Source organism: Pteropus alecto, unplaced genomic scaffold (genome assembly GCF_000325575.1).
Source record: "Pteropus alecto unplaced genomic scaffold, ASM32557v1 scaffold78, whole genome shotgun sequence".
NCBI lineage: Eukaryota > Metazoa > Chordata > Mammalia > Chiroptera > Pteropodidae > Pteropus > Pteropus alecto.
The window spans coordinates 9,364,926-9,383,679 of record NW_006443124.1 but is presented as its reverse complement, the minus strand read 5'-3'; the positions used below and the strand labels follow the sequence as shown (position 1 = coordinate 9,383,679).

Below are 18,754 nucleotides of genomic sequence, written 5' to 3'. Positions count from 1 at the left end.
GACGGCGGCTCTGAGGGCGCGGGGGGCGACGCGGCGCTTTTTGGCGGCGCTGTGGGGTCGGACTCCGGGCGCCGCGGCCATGGTGAGTGCCGAGGGCCCGCGGTGCGGGAGGAGGGCGAGGCCCCGTGGCGCCGGCCGACGGGCGGGAGGGACCTGCACAGGCCTGGCCTTCGGGCACGGACTCCGAGTAGCCTCGTTGGACACCTGCCCGGCGCGCTGGTCAGGGACAAGGATGCCCCTGGCATTTCCAGGTTACCTTTGGCTTAAACATCCCGTCGTAGTCTACGAAATTGCCAACCGGAAAATAAACGAGGACAACTTTTTTTTTTAATGAAAGTAATTGTAAAAATATTTGATGGCTAGTGTCATTTGATGTGACTGAAGGTGCTGTTCGTCCTTCTAGATTGTACGCTCGGTGAGAGCAGGGACCGTCTTCGTCATGGCGCGCTCGCTGTAAACGGGGTGACCGGATGTTGAATTAACTCATTTGTTTTGGTGTTATTTTTTGGAGGAATTGTTAATTACCTTCTTGGTGACACCGATTCTTCTTTCCTCTTCCGAAGGCGTCCTTTAGTTTTCCTGCTTTAGAAATTAACGTATTGCGGGTAAATTAACTTGAGAGTAAGTTTTAACTTGCAGCACCACCTAGTGGGGAAATGTTGCATTAAACTCACCCTTTGATTTTCTTACTTTGCTTGTTGGAGCCCATTTGGCAGTTTGAAGTTTTTTCATAGATGAAATTAAAAATATCTCGGAGGCGAAGGAAGATAAGCACCTTGCTTCGTGACCATTAATGTGAGAGCACAAGTTGAGTGCTTACTGCCGCCTAAGCATGTCTCCAGGCATACTTCTAACCAAGATGCTTAAGTAAAATTAGGGTGTTCGGGGAGGAATGAATAAACAGATATAATTTGAGTGGCTGCTACGTGCCAGGCTCTATGCTGGATGCCTTCCCATGCAAGATCTCTTTAAGCCTTTCGAAAATCTCAACAGATACATATTGTAATATCCCCATTACAGACATGAGGATCCTGGTATTCAGAGAGGCTAAGTGATTTGTTCAGCGTCCCACAGCTTAAAGTAACAAAGCTAGATCTTAAATCAAGTTTATGTTCTTCAAATCCTGTACTTTTCCCTTTCCCTCCTCCCAACTTCCATAGAAAAAAAGCTCACAAAGGGTTGTACAGGGAGTGTGTCCCCAAGGAAGCCATTCATGTTATGTAGATGAAATGGCTCTATGTCACAGTCTTGGACATGATCCCTGTTCCTGGGCAGGTGTCTGTGGTGAGCACAGTTCATACTGTTGACCTCATTCGGGATGTGGATGGTGGGCAATGAAGCAGCTCAGGGAGTGTGACTGCTGCATTACCTACAACATGGTTCATAGCTTTCTTTGCAGCTACTCAGTGTGGACACTGATAATTCCATTTCTTTTCCAGAATACCCTGAGTTTACAAAGTATTTAAGTGCTTAATAAGAATTTTAGATGATTTCCTATAGTGAGTCTTTGTGTGAAAAATTTAAGAAATTGTCATTTTTAAAGGAATGAATAGATATTTTAGTTCTTAGTAGTAAATATATTTTGATAACAAACTGTTGAATGTTTTTATCCAAAAGGCATTTTCATTTTTCTCTTTTGTTAGTTGTGGTTAAGGGTAGCTGACCCAGCAAGGAAGAGAAATCAGAAAATTGGTTCATTAGCATCCTTTTAAAATTCTTTATAGAATTAGTTGTCTTAAGTTTGCTGACTTTGCTCTCTGAATTACATTAATGTCAGTGATAAAATATTTTAGGATTTCTGATGTGAAAATGAGTTGCAGTTTCATGGTGGAGGATGCAGCTCAGCCCCCACTGACCCTTTGATGTGGAACTCTCACATTAGTTCAGTCTTTCTGGGTGACAGTCCCTCTCTCACCTGAGCACACAGCAGCCTTGCAAGGTAAGGCAGGAGGTATTGGTTGGCATTTAGGCCAGAATGAGAACAAAGCTCTTCTGACTTCTAGAGTGCTCTTCTTTTCTCCCTCTGGCTATGATGTCTGGTTTTTTTTCTGTTAAGACACAGATAGCATGGGAAACATGGGCCTGTTAACCAATAGAGCTCTGGGTTTGTGATTTTCTTCACCAGGATGAGTAGGAACAAGGTGGACAGTGCACACAGGTGCTTTGGACTGTGCAGTGCTCTGGCCAGACTGTGGAGGGGGTTTGTCTCACTGGCGATCTCAGTCTGATTTATATCTGTAGTCTAGAGGGTCTGTGGACCCTGAGAAGTTATTATATAAAATCCTATGTAAATGTGCATTTGTGTTTCCCCACTGTGGGGTTGGTTTTCATCAGATCTGAAAGGGAATAGAGAACCTGGATAGTTAAGACCCTTGTGAGTAAGCAGCAAAGGCTACTGAGATGGTGTGGGACCATCCAAAGAACAGCAGACCAGGAGTTTAGAGCCCTAAGTTCTAATTCTGGTCCTGTCAGTGGACTTACAGGGTATCCTTAGGAGAGTGTGTTTACCTCAGTTTCCTAAGTCCTAGAATGCTGACCATTGGTAATGGTCTTTGATAAGACCATTGGTCAACCTCAGTGGTATCTGAGAAGCTGATAGAGAGAAGCTGAATTGTGAAGTTGAGGCAGCAGTGAGGGGTGGTGAGACACAAGACCACAGAGGCAACTTACGTTGTGCAGAGTTAGCCTTGTTTTTGTCTATATTTTGAGAACCTTATATTTTGAGAACAAGGGAACCAAAGATGGTTAGAAATTGTGGTCCTTAAGACTTTTTTCTACATTTCTACATAAGGAAAACAACTATAAGGTTATTTAAGTTTAATCTCTACATTTCAGATGGTAACGTGTGTTCTTTTCATAGTCAGCAGATGCTCACTGGTTGACAGCAGAGGAGAGGAAACAAGTTATACTTGACCTCAAAGCAGCAGGATGGTCGGAATTAAGTGAGAGAGATGCCATCTACAAAGAGTTCTCTTTCAAAAATTTTAATCAGGTAATTATTACATATTCTGGTTAGTGCCATGGTCTGTTTTTGTCACCTTAGGCTGTAATTCTTTCTAATACTGCTGATTGTCTGATCCAGGATCCAAATCTTCTCTTCCTTAAGAATTCAGTGATGGTCACTCCATCCCGTTGACAGTTGCTACCACCCAACTGAGTGGGCGATTCTCAGTTCTGGGAGAAGGGGGTGGGTTGTGTCATTTGGAAAATCAAATTCTGAAACCACTATTGCTTTGATTTGGTGTTGGTTAGGGGATTTAGTTTCCTTTCAAATTTCAAATAACATAATAAGAGAGCGTGAGTTTTTTATGTTTATCAGAAGGGGGCAAGTGTAAAAGCAGTTGAGAAACACACAGCAGCTTGACTGATGTCCCTTGATTTTCTTGGATGGTTGTCAAGTTTTCTTTCTCCCTGTGGTTGTACTGCTGTCTCTAAATCATCTCCCAAGCTACACCTTCTTCTCTGATTGGCTCATTTTCCCCAACCCAATAGCCAACATTTGAAGCCTTTCATAAAAGCTGACCTCCCTGTGAAGACTCAGCCTAACAAGGTAACTGTTCCATTAGGGCCCCACCCTGTTCAGAGAGTCATCTCCCATGACTTACCCTTCAGTTCTTACTCCATTGCATTTATATAAGGTCAGTGCTTTTGACTATTTCATGTTTGTTCAGTTAGTTTGCTAATCCTCTGGACAGATTTATTGTTTTTATTTATATTAGGTGTCAGCATCTAGAAGGCAGAGACCGTGTTTGCTTAAATAACTCTCTATTGTACCTAATGCAATTCTGGGTACAAACAGGCAGTTGATAAATGCAGACATCGATTATGGTGTTTGCTAGTTTCTGGAAGGGTGTGTCAAGACCAGATTTCCACCAAAGAAAGCTTCGACATGTTTTCCTAGTAAATGCTGTTGGCTCCACTGAGCTGCATGCCCTGTTCTGCTCTCCATCCATCTGGCTTCCAGCCTTCTGTGAGTCTCCCAACAACTGAGAGGAAACCTGGACCAGGCCAACTGCCTATCCCTGTTGCTCTATGTGCTCAAAAGCTCTTGTCAGGGGCTTAGCACTATGTGGCTGGTGGCAGGGAATCCCATTGGTACAGTAAGCGTGTGCATAAGCTCTAGGTAGCATTTTCCAAGCTTATTAAAATTCTTACATGTGTACAGCTTGACTTCTTTAAGCCTGGGCTAATTTATTGGTCTTGAACATGTGGCTTAAAGTACTTGAGTAGTGTTGCCTTAGGCTCTGCCCATGAGTCAGTCGTCCAGCCCTACTCTAACCTTGTTCTGAGGTGACTTTCAGAAATGGAAGGAAAGGGAAGCTGTCCAGAGCATCCTTGATTAATTGTAACATTCACCAGGAAATTTAATTAACTAGACTTTTTTCCCCCTTTGTCCATCTTTTAGGAAAAAGAGGCAGATGACAAGAAAATAAGCTGATGTCAGGGAACATAATCAGAGAACTAGCACTGAGGTCCTATCCTGGAGTCAGTGTTCCAGCTAGGCTCCTATGACTTCTGCATGTATAGTGGTGGCCTGTAAGTGTCATGACAACTGTTAGTGCCTACCAGCCAGAGACTGCCAGGAACACACCAGTAGTGGAACAACTTGGGCTTATTGCTTGTTGAAGTGAGTTAGAATGCACACCATAGGGAACTGTGGGTGTCTCAGGAAGACAGTGTTACTCATTACAGGGTTTGGGCTTGTGTTAGTGATTTAGGAGAGTTTTTAAGGAATTTGGCTTTGCTCTGGAGTGAATACTGTTAGAAAATGGGTAATTCTATAATTCAGTATTTTTTTTTTCTTAGATTGAAGAAATCCTTTTAAAATTTCTTTTAAGTATAGTTGGTATACAATATTATATTAGTTTCAGGTGTACACATAATTCAGAATTTTAATAAATCTTACCTACAGAGAGAATAAAGAGGTAATTGGTAACGAGAATAGTCACTCATTAGCTGAGAGAGGGGGATGTTTGGTATTTTGTTCATGGTTTGTCTGTATTCAGATAGCATTACAGAGTAGTCTTATTTTTATCTTAATTTCCTAGAGACCACTTGGTCACCTCAAACACAGAACAGGATTTGATCAGGTAAAGGTAAAAGTTGGTGATGACATGTGGCCCAAGGCCCCCATCCAGGATTCCTGCAGCTTTCTCTGAGGGGGGTCTGCTGGGTCCTGATGTCTTCCAGGAGAGGGGGGTGCAAACTACACAAAATGGCGTTGTCTAATGTTGATGTTTACGTTCAACACCAAGGCCTAGTTGACGGTCTCGGGCCAGCTCCTAGTGTCAGGGCTGCTTTTCTCTTTCTCACAATTGATGCTTAAAGTGGTGACCCTGTGGCATTGACAGAGCCTCACTTATCTTTCATTTAGGATGGAAAATCTATTTTTTAAAATTGTAAAACAATAACATAGAACATTAAAATAGGTTGGTATATAAAAAAAATCCCACTGTAAATACTTTCATCTTTTTTTCTATTCTGTTCTAGTCTTTCTCCATAGATGTAGTTTATTCATAATGTGGCCATTGTACATGCAGTTAAATTTTTAGATTTAGTTTAATTTTTATTGTAAAAGGAATATTTGTTAACTTAAATATTTATTCAGCATTTTCTCTGCACGAGGCACTATAAGCTCATGTATGTAGCTTGCATTCTTGTGGGGAAGGTGGGCAATAAACAAATGAATAGATAACATGATTTCATGTTAGGATATCAAAACAGAGAATGATGGAAGGGTGAGTGCACTATTTAAGATGGAGTGGTCTGGAAAGGCCCCTTTGGGGAAGGGACATCTGAGGCCTGAATAAATAACATGAAGGAGCTCAGCTTGTGAAGAACCAAAGGAGGAACATTCCAGACGGAGAGAATTACAAGGACAGAACGCCTGAAGCCAGGGTGATCTTGCTGAGATTCCTCATATATTTTGAAGATATGACAATCGAGACTTGCCGTTAAATTGGATGTGAGAGAGGGGAGTCAAGGGTGATCCCAAGGTTTTAGTTTAAGCTATAGGGTAAAGGGTGGTGCTGTTGGTGTCATTTATTGAGCCAGGGAAGACAGCATGGAGGGCAGGGTATTAAGAATCCTTAATCCTTGTACATCAGGTTTGAGATACTTATTAGTCACCCAAGTGACTATTGGGTTAGCACTTGGATTTATGAGGCTGCAGTGCAGGCCGGAGATACCAGTTTGAGAATCGTCAGAGGGGATAATTGTGAGAGTGCAGTTCTGGATCAGCAAGAGAGGACAGGATGAAATGGGCAGATGGAGGTGCAGACATGATGTGCCCATTAGAAAAAGAAGGCAGAGTCTGTGTGTATAGATGCAGTTAGGTTGCTACATTTGTCCTGGGGAGAAGATAATTCTCTTCTGAATTTTCCTATTTTTTTTAAGTGAGGTCATAAATTGAGAACAAGCAGGGGTGAGAGGGAGGAGTGTTGGAGATCTGGGAAGATAGGAAAAGGAATGGAATGGTCATCTTGGAAATGGGGGCTATGGCAGTGAACTAACGGGGGAAATGTGGCCAGTTGCTGGGTGGTTCTCAGTGTCGCTAGAAATGTGTGGTCAAACATTTAAAGTGAAGATTTTGTGTGTTTTGTCCAGCCACGTTCAGCCGCTTGGGCGCAGGCTTGGAGTAGGTGTGGAATTGAGCTTAACAAGGGCTGAACTTTTGCTAAATGAGTGTAATGGAGCAACAGAGGGGCAGGAGAGAGATGAAAACATAGGATCATGGAGTCTAAGCTGGTGAGGAAGGCAGAGCAGCTGCGATGTGGAGATGGGATAGTGAAGAGATGGGAGTGTCATTTCATATAATCTTTTTGGAGGGCAATTGAGCAATGTCTGTCAACTTTTAAAATACACGTATCCCATTGTCCTGCTCTAGAAATTTATCTTCTAGATGTAATCCTGCATACATGCAAATGGATATGTGAGGATGTCCATTATAGCCCCTATAATTTTTTAGTGGGAGCAAGCATTTCCACGTGCATGTGCACACGTTGGGAAGACTACGTCTCCCTCGCCGCAGCCCTTCCCTTGGCAGGAGTCGGGCAGCCTTCTGTACTCCACGTGCTCCTAGCAGTGGGAGCACCTCTTCTGGCCTCAGCTTTGTAAACTGGAGGGAACCGTCATCAGAACTGGTCCCTTCTTCCTTACGAGAGTTCAGTCCACACTGGGAGTTAGTATATTACATTTTTAATCTTTGCCGAACATATAGGTAAAAAATGTTTAGTTTGTTGGGTTATGAACATTTTTGAGTTTTTTATGTAGTCTTTTCATTTTACCTACAATAAACCTTCAGGAGTAAAATTACACTTGGTTTTTAAATGGTTTGCTTGTGCAGTGTGTGTAAAATGGTATCACAAGTTTGCTTTAGAATTCATTTCTTTTGTTTCTGTAGAAAGTGAACCATACATTTTAGAAACATTTTCAGTGATCCTAGACGAAAAACCTATTTCTCAAAGCTTTGGGTTATCCTAGGTTTTACTCTAATAATAAATAACCAGCAAAATACATTTGAACTTTTTTTCTCTTTGAGGTTTTATCCAGGATATGATTGGTCCACATGCATTTGATAGCTCAGATGGGTTCAAATACTTGGAGATTATAAATATGAAAATTCTTAAGGGATTGTAATAGTGTAGGTGGCTGAAGTGGCCATAGGTTTCAGTTGCTGTTAGCCTGCTGTCCTTGGTGGCAGCACACCTGCAGTATGTTGTTGGTTGATGGACAGTGCGATGATGACAGTGGCTGTGAGTAGTCAGAGCATGGCAGTGCTAGGACTCGAGGCAGGAAGTTTCCATACTTAGAGTGTTCGGACTCAGACAGGGTGGGATTGGCATTTGTAAAGTTTTGCTTTTTTTCTTTTCGTGTGACATAAGGAGGGAAAGGTCTCTAAGTGACATATAAACTTATTCTTAGGTGTTTGGCAACTGCAAGGCATCTGCATTGAAAGAACAAAAGGTCAGCAATGTGAGTGTGAGTGTCCCATAAAGATAAATGTTGTTATGCATTGTCATATGTGGGAACAAACGGGACGCTTACGAAATCAGAGGAAATTTTAAGCTCCACAAGTAGGTGCAGAAGGGGAGGCTTTGGAACCCAGGAAACAGCTACTTTAGATGCCAGCAGGTGGAGCCCTCCCAGGACAGGAGCCCTGGCTGGCTGGGCAGCAGCACAGCCTTCCTGGGACAGCAGTCCCCATTGTCTCCCTCCAGGATACTGGGACCACTTTTTCAGCATGGAAGCAAGCTTAGTGTCAGGAACAGGTAAGCAGTGGTGGTGGGCAACTGACCTGGTTTGGTACATTTTGGGTGAATGAGGAATTATGGGTGGAGGATAGAGTTTCTAGTCGGAAATGGAGAACACCTTTGATTCAGGAGAAAGGGACTGAGTTTTGTGAGAAAGAACTGTGATTTCCTGCCTTCTTGGAGTTGCTCCTGTACCTTGTCTGTACTTTCTTAGGTGGGTCTGCCCACAGGGCATTCGGTTTTGTTAGGTTGAATCTTATGAACTGGTCAATATCCAGTCAGTTTCGACCTACAAAAATGGCACTTTTACATGGTTCAATCTGATAACTTGTCAAAGCGTAGTGTTTGTTATAGAGCAGGGTCTAAGTTTTATTTGTTCTATAGCTGGTCATCACGTTTGGTTACTGTAACTGCTTCCATTAAAAGATTTTTGGAGTTGGAGTGAGAAGGGGCATTCTCAATGGCCCAGGCCATGGCGGTGGTGGTGGTGGTGGGGGGTGGTTCTGTGCATCTGTTTGCAGTGGCACTGTATATGAGTTTGGAGTTCATAAAATGTTTTCCTTCTTGTGCCCAGAGCTTTCGCTGTAGAGCAGTTGAAAGTTACTGTTGCTTACTTATTTTTTTGTTGAATTTGATACTGGGCTTATGGTTGACATTTTGAAACACAGTGAAGTCAAAGGCTTGATGATACCAGAAGAAAGACACCTGTCAATAAAAGTCTTAACAGTCCTCTACAGGACGTGGTAGTCTCAACAGCTCTTATGCCGAACGAATTAATTCAGGTTTTATTGTCCATTTTTGTGTACCAAAACTTGATGCACATCAAAATTATGAATCAGTGATGCAATAATATAAATGTCACATCTGAATACTCTTGAAAGCGGATACTCACTCTGCCTGGTTAGAGTAGGGAAGCAGTCCCAGAGAGGATGCTCCCAAGGCTTACGCATCATACAGATCAGAAAGTGTCATTTTGCTTTTAAAATATGGGCTGATGTCTGTGTGTCTGGAAGCCAAGGAAAGTGAAAATTTGTGTGGTTTTCACACACAATAGCCTGTGCTTAGCCTGTGCTTAGCATGTGCCCATTGTAACCACAGCCACCTGGAAACCTTAGAAAGTGTCCTTAGCTGTCACTGTAACAGGGAGTAGAGATACTCATATTTTAGCAAACTTGATGTAAGATTTGAGATGCTATAAAAGTATCTGGGTGATGTATTCATGTTGGCATTCACTTGGGAGTTATTCTGGAGTCCCAGGGAGCCCTGGGCAGGCCCATGCTAATCTCGTCAGTGGCGGCTGGACATCAGTGTTGGTGCCACCAGGATAGGAAAATTAGAGTCCAAAATGTTATCATTTGGAATCTTGCTTCTGCTATTTATGTTATACAATAGAGTTAGACCTTATACGTATTTGTAAAAACACATGCAATAGATAGATGAGGGGAAATGTAAAACAGGTGTCAAAAATGCAAACATGACAGTGTGAGAATGCTGTGGTCATTACATTGTCCTTTAATAAAAATGGACTTTTAACTGCATCATTTTTTCTTGATCGTATAGTAAATCTTCTGTTTACAGAACTTAGCCTGAGTATTTTGTAAAAGTCAAACAGCCAAGAAATATAATTTCCTCAACAGTCTTTGTCTTGCCCTTTTACAGATGGCATAAAATCAGGTGTGTAAAAAATAAAAAGCAGTTTGAGCTGACGTGAAAGGTATTTCAGATTTATGCTTTGCAGATGATATTGGTATGATTAATGCATTCATTGCTTTTTTTATTGCTTTTCACAGATAATGTACATGATGCATGGAAAATGTTGTGGGTTTAAATCTTTGCCAGGTTTAGACTGTGAATATCAACAGATGTTATCATATAAGTACTATAATCATTATAAAATGAAAAATTTGTCATGAAATGCATTGACATAAATTTCATTTATGTAAATTACCTTCATTAGTATAAAACCTTAGTGTAGCTGTTAGAGTTTGCAAAGCACTTTAGATGAGATTAACTTGATATAATGTGGTCACAAATGGGTTGCTTTAAATTTAACTGACAAGAAAATAACACTCAAAAGTTAGGAAATTACTGAGGCATTTTTTTCAGCCTGCATTGCTGGTACCGCTTACATAGGTTGAATATGAATTAATAACAGTGGACTGCTGACTCAGTAATTACAGAAAATAATTTAAAGGAGACCTTAAATAATAACTTAAAAGTAGTTTGGTTTTGCTATTTTCTCTTCTGTTTCTGTTTTTCTTTGGTATGCCATTGCTTCAATACGGCCATTATCAATAGTGTTCAGGTTTACACAGCAAGTTTTGTCAGTAGGGTTTTGGCACATTAGGTCCATGACATAGAAATTTGTATTTAGCTGCTTTAAAATATCGGATTTTGGGCGCCTGATGGCGTGGCCTTATCAGCTAGTTAGCTCTTCCTAGCAGCAAATACTACGCTGCACTCACGTTTCTGTGGATGGGTTGTGACCATTTGCGCTGTCCTCAGGAGGGATTCGGCCCACCAGTGCAGATGGGTGGGCGAGGGTCTTCTACTCTGGCTCTGAGCTCTTTGTGTTCCGCTCTTTTTTCTACATTCTTTTGAGTAAAACAAAGCAGTACATCCTCTCTGCTGTTTTGTAGATAATTTACCATTGTATTGCCCTTCTGATCTCGATTTGAATGAAATCGCTGAATTTTACTGAAGGACAGTAAGCCAGACTGAGATCATGGGTTTGTTAGTAGTCACACTGGGTCATGTCACAGTTAGTAGGTGCCAGATCACATCTCTGGTTCCTACAGCAACATTTTTAGATCCTGCTGTGATACAGAAGGTATTTTTTTTTTTTTTTTGGAGTTATCTTATTTTCCAAGGACTAGAAAAGTTGGTACTTTTCTACCTTAAATGGATTTGACCATACTTCCCTGAGAAAGGCCCTGTTCACCAGCTAAAACACACAAAGCTGTACTTGTTTAAGAACAAATATCACTGTTGAGCAATCAGAGGTCATTTAATTATATCATTAAAAATCAATCTCATCAAAACAGCATACACTGCTAATGAATCTGTTTGCTTCTGTGCTCTCAGCTGGCAAGGCAGGACTGGCTTTTACCCATATCATTCATCAAACTGACTTCATATGCCCTGTCCTCACCATTGCAGCCCTGGCTGTGGATGTGCACCAGGAGCTTGGAGTAGACCCAGTTGGGGCTGGGAGCTCCCTGGTTTCTCCACCGAGAGCCAGTGACCCTAGCTCTGTAGGGATTAGTAGTGTAGTGAGGTCTTTGAGCTGGCAACCACTGGAGTGAGCATTGCTTTGGGCCCAAGGTGTGGAAGGTGGAAGATGCAAAAGAAGTACATAATTTCATTTTTGCTCAGAAGAAGACTCAGTTTTGTTGGGGTGGTGGCACATCTGAATTGTACAAGATAGTTGATTTTTAAAATTGCCATGTTAACCAGGCACTAAAATGTGAAGTAGTAATAAGCTGAAGGAGTTGTACTCTGGAAAGGCTGCCTAGAGAAAGGACAGTTTTGAGATGGCCATCAAGGGTCTGATAGGGTTTTTTGAGGGGAAAAAGCTAAGGGAGGGGTCAACAGGTGGCATAGGTCAAGGACAGAGGAAGAGGGCACATCCGATTTTAATGTGTTGAGGAGATGAGGGCCCTCAGATTGGTTCAGTGAGCTGGGCTGAAGACTGACAGCAAGGGTCCTTGTGCTCTCTCCCTGGGTTTAGCGTTGCTTCGGGTTTAGAGTATCTGAAAGACAGCTCTTGTCTTTCTGTCTTTCTCCAACTTGCCTGTTTTTCCCAGTAGTACCACCATCCTCTCAAGCACCCAGATTGGAAACTGAAGAATTATCTTGGTGATCACTCACCAAGAACCGGTCAGTCTTCCTTTAGTGTCTTTCACCAAGACCGAGCTTCTGCTTAGGTACCCTCCCCTCCCCCTCAAGTACCTTGCTGTAGGTGTGTCCTGACAACCTTCCCTTTCACCTCTAGGTCCTGTGTGCTTCCAGTGGCCTGCAGGCTGCTTTCTTGTGACCAGGTTGGTCTCTGCTCAGAAAATCGCAGTTCCTTATTATATCTTACAAGATATCTTTTCAGAAGTTTTCAAAGCTGCCCTAATCCTACCGCTCACTACTTCTCTACAAGAGGCATTTTTACTCAGTTGGAGATTAGAAGTGTAAAATACCTGAGAGGTCACCTAGTCCTTCCTCTCACTGAAGAAGCGGGGAAACTGAGGCTTAGAAAGGGGGAACACAAAACATTATTGGCCATGCTGGAGCTGGAGCCAAGACCCTCAGCATCTCAGTTCATTTCTTTACTACTTTATGCAAGCTATTCTTCACCTTTCTATGCTCCATTCTACCTGTCCTACTCCCATCTGTCCACATTCCACCCACTTCTAGAAAGTTTTTCCTGACTCTTACGCACTCAATACTAATAAACAATTATTAGTTTACTTACTCTAGGCTGGGCACTGTGCTAGACACTAGAGGTGCAGTGGTGAGCAAAGCAGATATTGCCCCTTTTTCATGGAGCTTACAGTATAGTGGGGGAAGGAGAGCATAACAAAGAAACCAATGAATATGTAGTGGCAAATTATGTTAAGTGCCATGAAGGAAAATCCTAATAGCTAATGTTTAATGAACACTTAAAGTCTGGGCTGGGCAAATGGTAAGGACACTACATGTATTTATTCATTTAATTCTTGTAAAATCTTGTGAAGTAGATACGATTTCCCTCATTTTATGAGTGAGGAAACTGAGGTTTAGATTAAGTGACTTGCCCAAGGCCCTACTGCTGGTAAGCGGTGGAGTTGGGCTTTGACTGCAGGCAGTCCCTACCTTTCGCCAGCGTGGAGACTGCCTCTCCAACAGAAGAGTGTCATTAGAGGGAGTAATGGGATGACCTAATTCAGTTTAAGGAGAGTGGTGAAGGAAGGCCTCTCTAAGGAAGTGATAAACTGATGTACTTTTTTCTTTTTGCCCACTGAGGCATTTTATTTGCACATATGTATTACATGCCTAGGAAAAGAATCTCAGATTTTCTGTCCTGTGTGTTTTTGCCTTGCTTCTTCCTGGTCCATGATGCCAGCTGAGGTTGTTAGTACAATGGATAGGAGCAGGTTATTCTGCCATTTTTCTAGATCTTTGGGTTGCACATCAAATATGAGGCTCCACACTCGTTTAACTTGCCCGTGGGGTTCACAGCAGTTTTCCCAGCTGTATGATCAATGATTTCAAATTCATGGATGTAACCATTCTCACAGCTAGAAATTGGACAATGACTTTGGAGCATGGCCTAATGAGAACCTGGTGTTTGCCTCTCCTTTTGGCATTGTTGATGCTCTTGATAGCACCAGCCAGGACATTCATGTGTACCATTATGGCGACACTGAGAGATGGTGGAAAGACGACAGGAGGGGTGCGCATGCGGTGTTACAGGAAGCGGGCAGGCTGTCGCTAGACTTTCAAAGGCTCACCGCCCCCCAAAGAAAAGGACTGCCTAGTGGAAGGAGGCGGTTGAAGGGCTGATGCCTTTTTTAAAAAAAGACCAATCAGAGTACTCAGAGGTTGGAGTGGAGGGGGAGAGAGCAAAAATTACATGGGAAGGATAGTAAGGAGCCTGTTACAGGTATCCAGGTGAGACAACAGGAGATTGTAGCCTGGGGCAGTGACAGAAGGGAAGCAGAGAAGTATACAGGTTGGAGCTATATTTTGGAGTTTAAAGAGAAAACTCAAGTTTCTCTAGGGAAGAGTGGTAATGGGTTGTGAGGAAGGAGAGCTGGGGTTGTTAAGATGACTCCCAGATTTAGGACCTGGAGGCACTGAGTAGTCGGAAGTGATATTTACTGACCTGGGGAATTGTGGAAGAGGAGCAGGAATGGGATGCAGGAATCTAGGTTTCTGATTTGGATGTCACTGTGAGTTACTGTGAGACATCCAGATGTGAACTTGAAAGGTAGTTTAATGTCTGAGTTAGGAACTCAGAGTAGAGATCTGGGTTGGAGATAATTGGGGAGTCATAGGTGCGTATGGAAAAACCCAAGATAGTAGAAGAGATCACTCAGGTAGAAATTATAGTGTGAGAAGAGAATAGAGCTCAGAACTCAGTCCATTTAGGGATTGTATAGAAAAAGAATTACTGGCAGAAGACTGAGAAGAACTTTTTAGTGAAATTGGAGGGAAATCAGGCCAGGGTTGTATCACAGAATCCAAAAGAAGATGGTGTTTTAAAAAGAAGAGAGGAATAAATTTTGTTGAGACTCCAAGTAAGATGAGTACCAAAGGATGACCATTGGATTAAGTGGCATGAAGGTCATCAGCAACCACAGCAAGATGGTCTGGATGGGGTGGGGGTGCAGGCCAGCCTGGAGACGAAGTAAAGCTCATGTGCCTTCTACATGTCCTTGTAGGCACAGACATTACTCTGTGGTCTGTTCTTTCCATTTAGAATTTAGCCCACAGGTTATCTTGCTTGTGGTGTTCTTTCAGCCTTGTTTTGATAATGAACCTGTGAACATTAGAGCTGGAAGGGATGAGGCAGCCGACGTCTAGGGGTGAAGTGGTTTGCCCAAGTTGACAAACCAGTGGCAAAATTAGGATGTGACTAAGTGCAACTTTGATCATGCAGCAGAGAAATGTAACTACTTGCTTGTATCTCTCTCCAGCTAAGATATAAGCACCTTGAGGGCAGATGCTTGGGTTGTACCTGTGTAGCTCTTGCCAGTACCCAGCCCAATGTTACCTAGGTGTATCTTTAGTATATGAGGTCCCGTGATTGCATTCACTGTTGGTGATCCTAGTCAGTGTCCTTAGCCCCAGGAGAACATAGTGTTTTTCATCTTTTTGTCTCCTATAGGTTATTACCTAGAACTCTTTCTCACCAGGGACTTTTCCTCTCTCTCATTTCCTTACTCCCAGACACAGATGGTTTCTAATGGTGACCGGCTTATTTGGCTGCTAAGTTGCTGTGTATGATGGGGTGATCTGTACGTAGTACGATGACACACTTAAAAAAACAATTTATGTGAATGTATATTTTGTGAGTATGTATGTATATATGTATGTATGTATGTATGTATGTATCTTTGGGGTCACATAGTAGATTTTTTTGCTCAGTTGCTTTTTCACTTAATGTATGGTGAACATTTTTCCCTGTTAGTAAAATATTTTATTTCATGATTTTTAATGGTGGGATATATGTACTATTCCATTGAACAAAAGGCTATATTTAATTTAGTCAATATCTTTCTATAGTAACTAACCATCTTCATAGATAGGCTTTATGAGCCTACCTTTTCTAAACACTCCATGTAAATGCTGTCAATTGATTGCACAGAGTCATACCAGGCTCTTCTTGCTAAAGATACTCAGACCTTGATGCCCATTGAGATCAGGCATGAAAAAAAAAAGTAAATAGAAATCATCGCCTAGATTGAGTTGATCTGTTGAAGGTAAAAAAAATCAAGCCCTTTAAGTTACTTGAGAAGGTTAGAAGGAAAATGTTATGTTATAGGGCTTTGTAGCTACCATTCTTACAGCTTAGTGCAATAGTGTAGGGACTATTTTCATAAAAATGTTTCTCTTTTAGAGATTTTTTTCAGATAAAGAAGGCTTGTTGAATTCGGGAAGAGTTATTTCAGAGGAAATTAAATCTTTGTAAATCCTCTATCACATTTTCACACTTGCCAGTTCTCTGGAAAATGATGACTTTCAAACGGTTTAGGAAGGGTTTCTTGAAAGGAAACACTTCTATGTTTTATACATATTCATCTTTTTATTTTTGAAATAGATAGGTAAGAGAAAGTTGTATTTTCTCTTTGTGTTTGTCTATGGGAGATATTGCTGGTTCTGAAACTCAGAATGGTAATTACTTATTGTGATTTTTAAAAAGAATTTCGCCCAGTGAGAATGTTTTCTTGGGTGTGATGAATGACTCCAAAGAACTTTTAGAGCACAACTGGTGATGTTGGCCAGGCTCTGGAGAGTCGCTGCTGCTGAGAGATCAGTAACTGTTACATCTTAGTTTGGTATGCTTGGTGGTGTCTAATCATGTCATGTGCTTGGGAACCATGAAAGAATTTTCTTTTCAAGTCTTAGTGCATCATTTCTCCGACCCTGATCAAAGGTTGGAAAACTGGTATTATATACATAGCCAGGGTATTCATAACTGTCTTACATTCTTAATCTTCTGGATATTTGGTTGAAATATATCTATGCCTCTTAAATATTGAAAGCATAATATCCTTTAACCTATAACTGCAGAGTTATAATGAATTTTATGTGAAATATTTAGTTGTGGACCACATCTTCAGCTTTTTATATGCCACAGTGGTCTTTCCCCCACCCCCCTTCCATTGTCTGATAGTGAGGTCATTTTCAGTCCTCTGAGAAATTCTATTCCCAGCCAGATGCGGCTCATATATTAAAAGTAGCACCTGTGGCTAATATCACAGCAGCTTACCATAAATTTACATGGTAACTAGGATTATATCTGTCAAGACTGTTAAAAAACATCTAGATTTAATTTGATTTCCAGTATTGTAGAAGCTATCCAACATTTTGCTTCATAACTATATTTTAAAAGTTAAAAATCACTCCATTGTTAAGTTTTATAGCACTCCTAGTGCCCATTAAGTTGATTTGTTCAATGGAGGTCAGAGTAAAGCAACTTGGCTACATTAAGATCGGAAACCAACCCATTTGTGACAAATATAGTCCTTTCGTGTGAATCTTCTCAACGTCTCTGCTCTGATTGGATTCAGGTGTAGCTTATGTCAGTAGCATTTAACCTCAAAAGAATGAGCAATGTGATTGGGTTGTTGTAAATTATGGAGCGTTTTGCCTTTGCTTGTTTGAACGTAATTGTTGATTCCGCTGCCTGTGCCTGACTGAGCCACTGCATCTGCCTATAAACAAGTAGCTGGCTTTAAAGACATCTTGGAAAGTTGGAGTATGTGCCCTCACCCCTTTGCCTCCTTTATGTGACCCTTCCTAAACTTTTATTCCCCGTTATCCTTTGAGTCATCTCCCACATGTTATGATTCGCACACCTGCAGTTATAAAATTATTTTGGGGTGTCATTATATCATGTTGTTCACCAACTTTCCAGCATTTGTGAATACAATAATGATTCACCATAAATCAAGATAATTTACAAGTTACAGAGAATCTGCTTCTACAAATAAGAATTGAATGATTAATTTCTTTGGTGTCCTCCCATTTGAACATGGCTCCTTAAAAAGAAACTGGTAACATATTTCCTTATATTTGTGAAAGTAACAGTCCAAACTGAATTAAATATAAGTTCAGCCTTCAGGACATTTAGTCTTATAAGACATGTGAACAAATGTAAGCCAATTAAGAAGGAAGCAACGTCTTTTTCATCATCAGTAGTTGTGATTGCCTTAGCAGTAATCTTGCTCCTGAGTGAGAGAATCATAAAAAGTGTTGGCAGCGAGGGTTGGGCAGCATGTAGCCCTCAGCACAGGGCCCCTAACCCTTAGTGGGCATGCCGACTAAAGTTGGAGCTCAGTGTGGAGGCTGTTGACCACCTTTCTGGAGGTAAGTTTATAAGCCTCTGAGCCAGAGCCTCACCAAGGAAGTGGAATGGTAGCCAAGAATTCCTATACTGAAGAGGTTGTGGTGATGGGAAAAATGATTAGGAGTGAGGCTGAAATTACAGTATATATATTTAATATGTTACCAGGGATAATTAATCACTTAATGGTAAAAGAAAATAACGACCAATTTGGAGTCTTGTAAAATATTTTTTGGTTGAATTATGACAGCTCTTGTATTTGTGTACCTAGGATAAATTTAGCCCCTAGGGTAACTTAGGTGCCCTGCTTGTGAATCTGGATTGCTGCTGCAGTTCCTACTCTAGAGAGTAGGGGTGATAAAAATACCGAGGGGATGTGCCCAGCAGCAGTCTCTCACACAGCTTTTCTTGATGGCTTCCTCCTCCACCTCCTTAATTCTTGCCAGGTCTTCATGATTGACCTTTCTGTTCTCTCCCCGCACACTGTAAGCTCCTTGAGGGGTGAGGACTGTGTCCCAGGGCCTAGAGCCCAGTGGTGCTTGGTGCAGGGCAGCAGATTAGTAAAAGTATGTATCCCATACTTGCAGGAGCTAACTGTTAGGAAGGTTCTGAATCTTCCAAATACATTAAAGTTTTCAGATCCTATATGGAAAGCAGAAACATAAGAAATTGATAACTTGTTTTGCTGACCACAGTTCTTTTTCTGTTTTGCTGACCTCAGTCTTCCATTCCAGTTGGTAGCACATGTCAGCTGACATTCTGAACGGAATAGGAATCATGAGTTTGCCAGCGATGAGGCTACCCTTGCCACATAGCCACTTTCAGGATCCCTGGATTTAGCCGGCACAGGGCCCTGGGGCTGCATCTGTCCAATGGCCGAAGACATAACCTTAGAAGGCTGATTTTGAGAACAGAAATAAAATTTATTTTAGGAGACCTGCTTATTTTCAGAGAGAAGTAT

The 18,754-nt window shown here is 41.6% G+C and overlaps 1 protein-coding gene and 1 pseudogene across 9 annotated transcripts in view; one reads left to right on the top strand and one right to left on the bottom strand.

The window, feature by feature from the left end:
* The window catches only part of PCBD2 (pterin-4 alpha-carbinolamine dehydratase 2), a 46,506-nt gene continuing 27,752 nt past the window's right edge, over positions 1-18,754 (top strand). For 3 of the 9 annotated variants that reach the window (XM_015598143.2, XM_025040588.1, XM_015598142.1), the window contains exons 1-2: positions 7-82; positions 2,861-2,992. In XM_015598143.2, coding sequence (XP_015453629.1) covers positions 80-82; positions 2,861-2,992 — 135 coding nt within the window. In that variant the 5' untranslated portion in view covers positions 7-79. Of the gene's footprint in view, positions 83-1,793; positions 1,940-2,860; positions 2,993-18,754 lie in introns of all 9 variants that reach the window. The other 6 variants (XM_025040590.1, XM_025040591.1, XM_006923111.2 and 3 more) reach the window with 4 other exon arrangements.
* On the bottom strand, positions 3,154-14,935 carry LOC112471912 (annotated as a pseudogene).